The sequence below is a fragment of the Schistocerca nitens genome, chromosome 2 (assembly GCF_023898315.1).
Source record: "Schistocerca nitens isolate TAMUIC-IGC-003100 chromosome 2, iqSchNite1.1, whole genome shotgun sequence".
NCBI classification, from domain to species: domain Eukaryota; kingdom Metazoa; phylum Arthropoda; class Insecta; order Orthoptera; family Acrididae; genus Schistocerca; species Schistocerca nitens.
This window is the reverse complement of record NC_064615.1, coordinates 949,443,081-949,457,411: the sequence shown is the minus strand read 5'-3', so window position 1 is coordinate 949,457,411 and position 14,331 is coordinate 949,443,081. Positions and strand designations below refer to the sequence as shown.

At 36.8% G+C, this 14,331-nt stretch overlaps 1 protein-coding gene across 3 annotated transcripts in view; it reads right to left on the bottom strand.

Annotated features, from left to right (window-relative positions):
• Positions 1–14,331, bottom strand: part of LOC126237274 (neither inactivation nor afterpotential protein C) — a 383,219-nt gene that overhangs the window by 121,306 nt on the left and 247,582 nt on the right. For all 3 annotated transcript variants that reach the window (XM_049947204.1, XM_049947206.1, XM_049947205.1), the window contains exon 18: positions 5,052–5,201. In XM_049947204.1, coding sequence (XP_049803161.1) covers positions 5,052–5,201 — 150 coding nt within the window. The remainder of the gene's footprint in view (positions 1–5,051; positions 5,202–14,331) is intronic.

Here is a 14,331-nt window from a genome sequence, read left to right as displayed (position 1 = left end):
TGGCCTGCATTTATCATACATTTTCATTGTGATGGAACATCAGCCTACTTTTCGTCTTTAAGTAAAGCTGTTTGTGCATACTGTCATTACACTACAACTACATCATAAAGAATATTATTGGCATAAATATGTGGGAAAATGCATCATAAAATTGAAATGTAAACTATAAGCGAACTAAATGTTTTATAAAAGAAAGGGGAAATTTAAAATATGTCTTACAATAAATGAGAGAGAAGACCAAAAAAATGTGTTACTCTGAAATGGACAAAATGACTTCTGACAGTATTGTAGCACTGAATAGCTTTGGTTCTGCTGCCATGCACACTGGCAACATTCTTATGGAAGTTAACAATAACTGTCTGGTATCCAGGTTAGCCATAGCCAATGATACACAGAACCCATTTTTGCCACAGCCACTATCAAATGTCATCACCATAGTGACCACATATGTTACATCTTTATTTATGCAAATCAAGTAAGCACAGTTAATAGTGCCTGTTTTAAAATTGTAAACAGTTTCATTATTCTGTTGTTATCTTTTATTTGTGCTGGATGTCTTTTAGTCATGCCAGATGTATTCACGGATAATGTCATACTATTGATTTGATAGACCACACTACACATGCATCCAGTAGGAAGCTGAGACTAGTGGCTGAAACAAACCAGTTTGTGCTGTATGTCATCAAAAGACACAGTTTTCTATACAACCAACATGTTTCTGGAAGTTCAGTCAATAAGGATGATTGATTTGAGTTAGAAAATGTCAACCTTTACAATGGTGGCCTCTCCACGTAACCTATTAATTTATGGTGAAGGTGCACCTGTGCAAGTATTACCTAAACAGCAGTTTATGGCTACACTCTGGATATGATCTTAGAGGCTTAATTAGAGGAGCTCACACTACTGTTTTGTATGTACTTTCAAATTTAGCTGCTTGATTATGCAGCCAGTTACAGCCAGCGCACATCTGCCATTTTATTCCTGAGATTCATTAGAAAACTCTGGATCAAAATATTTTGACAGCAAATTGTGGGAATCCATAAATTTCCACTAGATCTTATGGAACAATCAATACATCAATAAAGGTTCAAATGTTACAAAATGTTTTTAATTGCTCAGTATTTGTGTAATGACATAATACATTAAAGATCGGGCTGTGGAACTGTTATATTTGATGATAACAGTTATTAAAATATGTAATTTCTTAAATACTCAGGAAATTGCAGAAGAGTTATTTCCTTCATGACTAAGAGTACTTCCAGCTATTTGTACATTATCATGTCTTGTGAAAATAATGGAGATATAATGATGTGTATCTTACTGTTCTAGGTGCATTTCAGCTTTCCTGTTTGTTCTTTATATTGCCTTCCACTTACTTACGAGACATCTGAAATCTTGTCTATTGTTGCCCATGTATTGTTTCTCTGGGTATTTTCAACACGTGAAAATATGTCCTACATATATTCAAGGGCAATCACCACTGAGTTATTCCTTTTCAGCTTCTGTTTTCTTTTCTTTGATTATGTGGTATTATGACTGACATCTGTTAAATTGCTATTATATGTTTAAGGTTGAATATATTTGTAGATTCTATGGTGAAAGACTTAAAATCCAACTTTCATCTGATCCAAAATAAATAAATTAATGAAGATATCTTACTGGGGATCTAATGAAACTGTTATATTACTATATGTTAGTATGTATGATGGCTGGTGGGTGTTAAAATATGATTTGTAAGATATTACTGTTATATAAATGAATTTATGTACAGGAGATGCATAAATTTTGGTTTATACTCACTAAAGACTAAGGAAATCTGTAACTCTGTCATATCAGACAGAAAATAGACCCATTTGTAATTGAAACAAATTCTCTTGTTAATTTACTGTCATTATAACTATTGATCTAACATGAATCAACAGCGTATAGGCAAGAAATAAGTATGATATGATCTGTAGACGTCTAGCTCGGCTCCAGATGGTTTTAGTAAGGTAACTGTATGCACAAAATGATTTACTGTTCTCATTTGGTTCTCAGTTTTATGTGTATGCACTATTTCAGACTCGAAATTCTGAACCCTTAATTTGCTAATTTCTTGAGATCTGTTGATTATTTTCTGTTGTAGGTTTCACAATTATGTTTTAACACTTTTTGTTGGGGTGATTCATTAAAACCTATCTGAAGCAGGTCACTTTTTTGTTCATTAATTTTCTATACATTGTGTAAAGTTAGCATTTGTTTCTTCAGTTTCACCCCTGTGATAAAGTTAGAACACTCAATGTCTTATTTTAAATTTTATAGTGGACAGTTCCTGTTTACCTCATTCATGTCTTAATAACCCAACAAGTTATACATTTCTTTAAGCTTATAACATTGTAATTTGTTTTTTAATTCGTTTTATGATTTTCATGTAACTAGTAGCTTAGTCTCGAACTTATTTCACTTTTCTCTCTTTCTCCTTCCCCATCCCATTTATTCAGTGTGACTCCCATTTCTCAAATTTAATTGTATGATTAACCATCTTGTTTCTTAATTTTATAGTCTGTCTTGTTTATTTTATTGCAATTGCCTTTGTCTCTTTTTCACTCTGGTTCTTCAGATTTAATGCAGAAGTGCTATTGTTTTGTGATACACTATATCATTTACACTTCCATCAAATGTTTCTTTTCTGTTCTTCAGACAATTCTTGCACTTACTCTGTAACTGAAAATATAATTTCTTTATGATTTTACACCATATTATTGTAAATTTGAAAGATAACAGCTAGGACCTTCCCACTTCTTTAAATTTTGATACCACCAGATTCTCACTCTTTTTCAATAATTAAAATGCTAATAATATGTCAAAAACAATCCTAAGTACAGCCAAACATAGGAAAATTAAGCAATACAACACTCTGGAAAGTGTTATGATGAAATAAACCTGTACAAAGTATTCCTTATGCCTCAAGTAGGCACTGTAATTGGTAGCAATGTTTGAAACCATGCTGTTTACTTAAAATCACTGAAGTGTGATTATGATCACTGTCTATGACACATATTTGAAATGTGATGTTACTCGGGGGGGGGGAACCAGAATTAAATTAAAATATGCGTGCTAGTATGTAACTGCAAAGCTTTGGCCTGGCTATGTGAAGTGTAATTATTGTAATTAATAGGAACAATAAATGCAAATAATGTAAAGAAACTACTTTTAGGAACTTGCAGATTGTTTTTCAAAAGACTGTTATTACTAAAATGAAGTACATTTTTGTTGAAACTAGGAAACATGCAAGGAAGAAATTATATTCGATATTTTTCATGTAATCCACTAAAATGCAGTATGTATTGTTACATTTACATATCTGAGTATTTAAATTATGAATATGAATTGCATAACACCAGTCATATGCTGAGTAATGTCATTTTATTTTAGAATTTACACCATAGTATTTTCTATTCTGATATGTGTCAAAATTCCTTGCATTTCATTTACTTTCTGTTTTAATAATTTTTGACATTGTAGCAAAATGTATATAAGGCCCAGGCCTCACACTGATGTCTGCCACTTTTGTTCAATCTTTCAAGGTGGCCTCTGTGCTGATTTGATTAATAAATATGTAATCAGTTCTTAGAGGCACACACTGTGCCAATTTAATTTAGTTGTACCAAGCCTCATTTCATTACTTGAATGACTTCAAGACAGAAATAAATTACATTGAAATTCAAAATCATGTGTGGCATCAATTAATGTGATCATTTTACCCACTTAGGTCAGTTGATGTTATACCAGGATTTGGACTTACTTTTCTTATCTACGGCAACAGCAACAGCAACAAATCAACTCTACAATGCACATAAATTAAGTATATGTTCAATGAGTTCACCCACTGATTCTTTTTCTGTAGATAGGCCTACCGTACTGGCCATTAACTGATAACTTCAAGAATCTTTATTACAGCATTATTAAACTCAGTAACTTTATTAAGTACAGTGTATTAATTGACTTTCAAGTATTTGATCCCAGCCTAGGGAAACTTTTCAATCTGCTTATCCATTATCAACAGAAAGTCAGCCATTTGGTTATCATTTTGGATGTTTTTGGTCACTTTTTACATCCATAAAAGTGTGCTTACAAAATTATTTTGCCTCCTGTCATTTATTTAGTTTGTTCTCATTAAATACTGTTCAGGAAGCTAACTATAAATAGGGACAAAAGCCAGCACATTCTGTAAATTTTCTATGTCTGATAATTTGTTTCATCACTTGTTCTGTCTTTATAATATTATTATTCACTCTGCTTAAAAGAACATCTTTCACTCTGTGTAGAAGCTTCTTCTGTAAGTAGCCTCCTCTGTAATTAATCTGCCTCATCTTGCAGTGTGTTTGTCTCCCCTGTTCGTTATTGCCAACTTTCAGACTGGTTAGATCTAGTGAAGTCTCAAACAATCTGGAGCTACAACACAAAGCTAGTGTGGACTTGAAGCTCTCAGCCAAATCATTGTCTCCCACTGTGCTACCCAGCAGTGTATTTTTCAGCCATGTAGCTCTGATATTCACTTTTCCTCTCATACCTGTTACCTTTGTGCAATGCTTTCAGCAATAATTCTGTAATGGCACTGTGCTATTAACACAACAAGATTTCCACTTCCCTTGGTTGCACTCTCCTTTAATACTGCTGTCTCAACTGCATTCTCTTGCAGCCATGATACAAAGATAGCAGAACAAAAATCTGTGAACCAAACTCAGTTCTCCAAGATAATACTTCCTGCAAAATGGACTTAATTTCACCTTTAAAGTTAGATGGAATCAAACCTTCTGCAGAATATTATATTGTACTATTTTTCCCCCACAATATTACTATGTCTGTATTCATTTAACTGAGTCATTAATACTGCTTATGTTACTACGATACAGCATTGTTTCATCAGAAATATTAAATTACAGTGTTTTGTTATCATTTCTCTATTTCAATAAATTATTTTGAGTTCAGTTTTCTGAATTAGCATTACTATAAAGTTGCATCTTATGCTACAGGTTTTAGTGAGAATGTGGTTAAACAGTAACGCATACCTGGCTAAGTATTCTTCATTGTAGTATTTTAGGAAAACTTTGGTTCTGCCAATTTTCCAGCCTTCCATTTTGAGTCTCACTAGCAGCAGGCGACTGTTGTCCTTTGAGACTTCAACATTTTCATCAAAGTCAAATGCCAGAAACTTGTATCTAAAACAAAAATAACAATCAAAATAATATCAAAATACATGTCTTTTTGTTGACTCCATAATATGTCAACATCAAAGATATTAAGGATAAAATACTAACTCAGCTGTATGGCAATTGGATAAGGAATGGACAATGGCCTCATTGATGAAGTCACACTGAGATTAGTTGAAGTAGTTCAATAAAAATCTAATTCAGGCAGGTTGAACTGTGATCTGAAATCAGTTTTCAGTTTTATAACTGAACTAACACTTTCAGAGAATAACATAATTTATACTATTACACTACTAGTTTGTGAGGGGGGGGGGGGAATTAGAAGGGGAAAATAAATAAATGCCTCGCAACATTATTGGTGAACCCCACGCTAACCATGTCTGAAAAATACATGGTTTATTGCCATTATCCGTTACACAGCCCATAGTTGGATTCCTGTATACTGCAAAAAATGGTCAATTATGGTGAAAATACAGCAGTTCCCTGCTGGTTTTTGTGAAGAATAATGCAGGAAATCGAGCACTATCATTTCAAAAGCCTTACTAGCTTTTGACAAACTTTGCAGTGGAATAAACTGATGGCTCAGTTCAGTCAGTTGTGTGCCTGGTGCACAGTTTTTCACATATTTTTCCCCTTCCTGCCTATGCATACACCTGCAGTAATTCTTGGCTGCATGCCATTCTGTAGTCTTACGATCACCATGGCTGGACAGTGTGTGATCATGTGGCTGTTTTAGCACTTCCTTCTGCAACATGACTGCGCTACAACACACAGCCAAAGTTTCATTGTTGTGTAGAATGAACTGTAACTATGTTGTAAATGGTTTTGAGTCCTAGTCAGCAGCTTCAGCATTTTGCCACTCCCTAAGGGAAGACCCTCACTCTCTGGCTCTCTGTAATATATCAACTTTCCTATTAAGCTACATGCAGTCCCTTGATTTTTACCAGGTTCATGAATCACTTCAAAATCGAATTTGCTTAGTTTCAGTGCCCACTACGTTAATCTGCTGACCTGTCCCAGCAAGCATTCAAATACTGTGTGACAATATTATTGCCATATAGATAACAATAGAAGTAGCTCATGCCATAAATGAGGCTCAACATTTCCTTCTTCATGGTAGAATAGTTCCTCTCTGCCTTATTTAACTGACATGACTCAAAGGAAATCAGATGTTCCTCCCCTCTACATCTTGAGTTAGCACACAGCCCAGTTCTGGTTATAGTTGCCTATCGTGCAGGGTGGAGCTCGGGCTAGGATGGTGTGAGTGGATGGTGGAGACAAGGTGGGAGTCCAGAGAAATAATGTAACAAATAATGAAACAAATTCTTTTATTGACACATCTGGACTGCTCAATACATTGAGTCAGTGGCCAGCTGGTCACTGAATTCAACTGGGCTGACTGCCTGCACACCCGATATTGCTGACACAGTACTATACCAAGCCAGTGGCCTCACTATGTGAGCCAGTTATGTGGACCCCGTGCAAACATGTCACTGCTGTGGCTGCTATGGTCCCTGGTGCTGTCTGACAGTGCCTCTCTGACAGTGGTGGATGGTGGTTGGTGTGCATGGGAAGCAACCTGCTGCTCCCTAGGTAGGAGTGGGGCATGTTGTTGGACATGTCATGTTGTTGCCAGCTGTGCCATCACACTGTATCAGAGGAGAGACATAATGGGCAGAACTATTGCCATGTCGTGGCCTCGAACAGGTGACCTCTGCTACCTGGTCCATAAGGCATCGTTATTCGACACAGCCTCATCATCCTGGCTGGGCTGTGACACAGAGAACAAGTTTATTATAAAAAATGACCAGTACTTACAGCCAGCAGCTGTGCACTTGTTGTGCACTACTGTCAGTGACATCTATTAAAACGCTGCTGCCACTTTCAGTATGGAAATCTGCCTTGCCCCTTGCTGCACTGCTCGATACAGTACCACTGAGTTCACTGTTTCAGCAAGCTAAATTGTGTTGCAACACTGCACTGACCTTGTTGAATTATTACAGTGACAACACCCCATGCTCATCCACCATATGTTCTGCTGCAATACTCTGCTCAGACTCACACTAATATGTCTGTATATTGCTGTTATGGTACACATTGAATTCATTTTATAATTTGGTAAGTCCAATAATTGGACTAATTGGCAGTAACTCTACCAATTTTTCAAATGCACCTTCACAATCTGATATCTAATGGAAATTATAACACTTTTTTCAATAAATGCATGAGCAGTCATGCTATTTCCTTAAACTTAATAGTTTTTAACTCTGAAAATGACTGCAATTATTTTCCAATCTTTGATGTTGGAAACCTCTACTAGTCCCTGATCTGTCTGCAACCATCGTGATTCATTACCTCCTGTGTAGTGCTATATTGAGAGTCAGGTATGCTGTGCATAATCTCTTAAAAACCTCACTTAATCGTTTCACATCTTCCATATCTTTTGGAAAAATAATTATATCGTACAGTTACAACATACACTGGTTTGGAGACTCATTCTCAACACTCCATCCAACAAACGCTGAAATACATTTGTCCCTTTCCTTAAATCAAATGACACTTGGGGCTACTGGTAATGCCCCAAAGGAAATGTAAATGCCGTTTTCGACTGGAACTCTGGTGCTGCTTTCAACTGACGAAAGCTATTCTACAAGTCTCTGATAGAAAAGTACCTACACTGTCCCAAATTCTCGAGGGTTTCTGTTATATATGGATGTATGTCCATAACCATACGAATATTAAGTTACCTGTAATCACTTCAAAACTGATGTGGCTTAATTACATCTGTGCTCTTCTTTGGTTTGTTTATCAACTGTGCACCATGGGGCTGGTAATTTCTTCAATAATATCATCACGTAACTGTCGGTTAATGAACTCCTCCTGTACCGGCTGTAGGTGATGCACTATATACGTGTTTACAGTACGCAGTCGATTCACTCCCAGCTGAGATACTGTATTGTGTTACTGGGATCACTCGCAAAGGTCCACAGGGATTAAACAGGCCCCGAAACAACAATTTCTCGATTGCTGATTTCTCTGTTCCTTCCAAATGTATCATTTTCTTACTTAATACAGACACACTATTGGCTTCCTTATCGTTAGGGTTCGAATTCACCTGGTCAGACCAGTTTCATCTAAAATATCCAAACTGGCGACCAACAGTCCGTTAGGTAATTTCATGCCTTCCGTTCCAAAATTATCTATAGTGACAGGTACTACGTGCTCACCCTGTATTTCCCACATGTGTACAATACTCCTGTTCACAAAACACCATGCTTTATCTAATTCATCCTTTTCCCTCAGTGGCTCAACCACACATAACACGTTTACCAGCAGTTCTGTTCCTACGCTCAGACAAAGCAGATTTCCTCAATCTTAAGATACGTTATCGAGTGTATTGAACCCTAGTCCTCTTGCACGCAGTTTAATCAGTTCGCCTTCCATGTGAGACGAAGCTTGCGGCAGTGAGGCACTGACAACAGTTTTCTTCAGACTTAACAATGTTTCACTGTGTTCTAGAATGAATGAATGAATGAATGAATGAATGAATGAAATTTTATTGTCGTTTAGCTATTACAGCAATTGACAAAGTCAAGTTACACATATACATGTTATACAGCATATATACATGGGTTAAAGATCAATATGTGACATAAGTTTTACATAAAATACAATATTTAAAATGAAATAATATGAAAACATTGCATCATAACTGATTCAGTTAAAGAAATTATGCTACACTCTCCAAATCGGTACCACTATGATATTTTACAGTCGTAAAATTCCTGAAGTGAGTAGTATGGGTTTGCAGCTAACCAACTGAACAATTTGTCTTTAAATACATCAAATGGAGCTTCTACCCATTCTAGTGGCAAATTATTAAACATCTTCATACCCACCACTTCGTAGCTGTTCAATGACTTGGATAATCTGTAGTAAGGTATGTCAAGATTGCTACTATTCCTGGTTCCATGAAAGTGTACATCTCTTCTACGCTGGTATTCTGATAAGTTGCTCTTTATATGCAGTAGGGCAGTGTAAATATACATGTTTATCACAGTTAATATTTTTAAGTTGATAAACAGTGGTTTGCAATGGGCCAGTTTATCACTGTTTGTGATAATTCGAATTACTTTCTTCTGAAGTACCAGAATGTCCTGAAGGTGTGAGCTATTGCCCCATATTAAAAGCCCATAAGATATAATACTTTGAAAAAAAGCAAAGTAGGCTGATCTTACATAGGCCGCAGGTACGTGGTTTATTAAATTCTTTAACAAATACACCACTCTAGACAGCCTTGCACTAATGTATTTAATATGTGGCTCCCAAGTCAGTTTAGTATCTATAACAATACCTAAGAACTTAACACTATTCTTGAAGTCTTCTGCTGGCGGATCTCTCAAACTAAATACAATCTTTTGAGTTTTACTTTCATTAAGCCGGAACCCATTAGCTCGGAACCAGACTGATGCCTGTGATATTGTGTCATTTGCCACAGTTTGGAGCATATCAATGTCTGAGCTGATATTGAAAAAAGTGGTATCATCTGCATAGAGAATGGAGTGAGTATTTATGTAGGATGGTAGATCATTTGTCATTAGGATAAATAGCAGAGGTCCTAATACTGAGCCTTGTGGCACACCGCACTTAACTTCAGCTAGCTGTGATCTCTGTTTACCAATACAAACAATTTGTCTACGGTTGCTGAGGAAAGATTCAAAAATGTTGTCGACTTCACTGTTTGTGATTCCGTAATAAACTAGTTTGTTGAGGAGTGAAATATGCTCCACAGAATCGAAGGCTTTGCTCAGATCACAAAATGTAGCCTGAGCAAAATTTTTTCTTTCATAAGCATTAAGCACTTTTTTAATCAGGGAGTCAATGGCATGGACTGTGGATTTGCCCTTCCTAAAGCCAAATTGTACCGGAGTAATAATGTTATTACATGTCAGATAATCACACAACTGGGAGTAGATGATGGATTCCAAAACTTTAGATAAAATAGGTGTCAGGGATATTGGGTGATAGCTAGATGGGCAATTTTTGTCTCCTTTCTTGTAAATGGGCACTACCCTGGATAATTTTAATACTTCTGGGAATACTCCTTCAATTAGACATCTATTTATACATTTAGTAAGAGGATATACTATGTAGCCAATTATCTTTTTTAACATATTACAAGAAATACCATATATATCTTCACTATCAGAGGGTCTAAGGTTATTTACAAGAGTTAAAACAACATCTGGTGTGACCTCTGTTAAAAGGAATTTATCGTTCAGGGTGTAGTCTACATTATGGTATTTAATGAGATCAACAACAGTCTCTTGTGGCCTCACAATGCTTTCCCTAATTTGGTTAACAGATTTTATACAGTAGTTATTAAATTCGTCTGCTGAAATTACTACCTCAACTTTCTGCTTGCTTTTGGCCACTGAATTTATTATAGTCCATGCTTTTCTGCATTTATTTTTTGATGACTCAATGCTGACTAGGTTATTTTGTTTTTTGGCCTCATTTAAAGCATACTTATATTCTTTTTGTGCTCTTGAGTACCTTTGTTTAGCCATATCAGTTTTCTTAAGTCTGTAAGAATCTCTATACAACAACAACCTTCTTTTCATATTGGCTAGTTGAGCGGTATACCATGGACTCTTATCCCTATGTCTATTACTGTTACTTTTAGGGTTAACTTTACATTTGTATTGAGGGCAGTTAGTCTCGAATATATTTAAGAAATAATGAAAAAATCTATCAAACAATGTATTGGCAGAGTCCTGAGCATTATTGTTAAACAGATGTGACCAGTCATAATTACTGAGTGAGACCATAAAATTAGACAATTTTTCTTGCGTTATTGGTCTTGTGATGACTACTTTAGGCTCTTTAAACTCCTTATACTCCATGTTAGGCCTATCTGTACCTATTTTTACCCAAACTGAGTCATGGTCCGAGAAATCGAAGACAGCTACATCTGAAGACAGTAACTCTCTATTGACATTTGTAAGTATGTTGTCGAGACAAGCGGACTGTCTTGTGGGTTTGCAGTTCGTAAAAATGAAGTTGAATTGTCGTAACAGGTTTTTAAATTCATTTACAGTGTGCACATCTTTGTTTACATCAAATGCGGCATTGATGTCACCACCAATCACGATACTATATTTCTTCCACTGAGGACTAAGAAAGAAGTTTAGTAAAGTCTCAAGTTTTTCTAAAAATATTAATGGACTTCCATCTGGTGATCTATAAAGAGATACAATAGCAATTTTTAAATGATCCAGATATATGCCTGTGGCTTCAAAATGTATCTCACTGCACAAAAATCCTAGATCTAGTTCATTACTACAATTTATTAATCCCTTCTTAATGTAAATTGATACACCCCCATGAATATGTTGCTCTCTGCTAAAACTGTTTGCTAAGTGAAAATCATCTAGTACATGAAAAGATATTTCATTTCCTTTACACCAGTGCTCACTTAAGCATAATGCATCAAATAAGTTCTCATTTGCAAATTCATTTAAAATTATGTGTTTCCCACTTATACTTTCAATATTGAGATAACCTATCTTGAAAGACAAAGTTGGTGAGTGGTTTTTGTTAATGTCACAGGAGGGGAGGAGTACAGTATTATGGGACAATGGGGAACATTTAATTGTTTTTTCAGCCCTGGAATCTACGTTAGGTGGCGGTTGGACTTCCTTGGGATAAACCATAAAAAATCTTCATTTCTCTTTGGTAATTTTTTGGGTCTGTTTGAAACACGGTTGGAAGTTTGTTTCACTTTACTGTCCACAAGTTTTATAGGAACATGTTTTCCCAAATCATTTGGTATCACTTCATCATGAGACAAAGGTGATACTTTACTTACTGTGACTGGTCTATTCTTTTCTGCTACTCTTGAAGGTGATGGAGGAGGAGCTGGTGATGTTTCTGCTGTTGGTGAAGTTGGTTTAGTTGCTGCTGGTGGAGGAGTTGTTTCTGCTATTACTGGTAAAGGAGTTGGTTCTGCTACTGCTGGTGTGGGAGATGGTGCTGCTGCTATAGGAACTGGTTCTACTGCTGGAGGAGTTGCTTCTGCTGTTGCTGATGGTGTTTCTTCTGCTATTGCTGGTGAAGTAGTTTGTGCTGCTACTGCTGGTGAGGGAGATGGTGTTACTGCTGTAGGAGCTAGGAGCAGCTTTAGCTTGAATCTTACAAAAACAATCTAACCTTAAGACTGAGCAGTAACCATCACCTATATGAGGAAAACTTGCATATATTCCCTGATCTATCTCGCTGTCATCTGAAAATTTGACATTCCTGAACATAGCTAACACATGCGATTATCACCTAGTTCTACGCTGTGTAGAGTTTAACCGCTTCTTTCCCTTGAGGTCCAAACATGCCATAAACATTTGCACATCTGTGTCCAATAAAAACTTGTGTTCTTTCCACCCACATGCCAGTAGTGCTAAAATCTACTAGTAATGCCGCTCGGCGACACTCGGGCTTCCTTAATCATTTAACGGCTAATTCTTACCATTTCGTCCCTTCCTATTATGATCCTTATTCTGCGTACAGTCACATTTCTGGTGTTCAACTTTCCTACATCTTCCACACTGTGGCTGACAGCAATCTCGCCAAATATGCCCCGAATGTCCACAGCAGTAACACTTGACGTCCAAGAGAAAAATATTACTTCTATCAGGAACTCGAGTTAATGAGTGAATTTCTTCTAAAATGTTGTTGTACCTATGGTTCTAGCTAAGTCCTTAGGGAATAGTGTGCGTTCCTTGCTTGACACATCACGCGGCAGTCCCCATAAAACTGTGTCAAGCGCCCTTTGTTCTGCTCCCTGCACAGGGAAATTTCGTGTCATCACTCTCTATTAACTCGTAATTATTAACACTGATTTCCCTTTTTCTATCTACGAGACATTCGATGGATTTGCCCTGTATTTGCGACAACCCGTTTACTTGTTCCCCACAATACATAAAACTATTTTGTTTTCTATATCGCTGTACTCAGCATTTCCTCAGAACTTCCAATGTCAGAGCTTTCTCAGGTCCTCGTGATAGATCACTTACGTTTTAGTATCACCTATTGAGCGTAATTTGGCCATAAATAACAACCCAGCTTTGCAACCGTCCACAAACACATCTTCCCCTGACTTAGCCGAGAAAGGAGAAATCAATACAGTGCCATTAGTATCTGAGAATTGTATCGATAAAGTGGACGAAGATCTGCGTTCTTTTGAAGCGTTTAACTCCTGTGCAGGTCTATAATTATAATCTGTCCTCATCTGAGCCACTTGATCTAATGAAGAGTGAAGCGCTTCAGGAGTGGTAACAATATGTTCCCCTGATTCACTCAGCGTAACGTTTACATCTAACAGTAGGACAAAATACGAGGTGTGGCTAGAAAAAAACCGGACTAGTACTGGTGAAACAATAAAACGAATGCAATAAGGCTGAAAGTCGCGTGGCCTGTCACGTGACTCTCTCGACTGCTCGAGTTTCATCTGCCTCCTGCACTCAGTCTGCCCGTGGCGTCTGTTTTAAGTAGTTGACGTTTTGTCTGTGCGTCGGAAAATGTTGAGTGTACAGAAAGAACAGCGTGTTAACATCAAATTTTGTTTCAAACTAGGAAAATCTGCAAGTGAAACGTTTGTAATGTTACAACAAGTGTATGGCGATGATTGTTTATCGCGAACACAAGTGTTCGAGTGGTTTAAACGATTTAAAGATGGCCGCGAAGACACCAGTGATGACACTCGCACTGGCAGACCATTGTCAGCAAAAACTGATGCAAACATTGAAAAAATCGGTAAACTTGTTCGACAAGATCGCCGTTTAACAATCAGAGCAGTGTCTGAGTTAACAGGAGTTGACAAGGAAAGTGTTAGGCAGATTCTTCATGAAAGTTTCAACATGAACAAAGTGTGTTCAAAAATGGTTCCAAAGTGTCTCACAATTGAACAGAAGGAACGCCGAAGAATGATTTGTTCTGACATCCTGGAAAACATTGAAAGTGATCCCACCTTCTTACAAAATGTTATTACTTGCGATGAATCGTGGTTTTTTACTTACGATCCCGAAACTAAACGCCAATCGATGCATTGGAAAACTCCTGGTTCTCCACGACAAAAAAAAAAAAA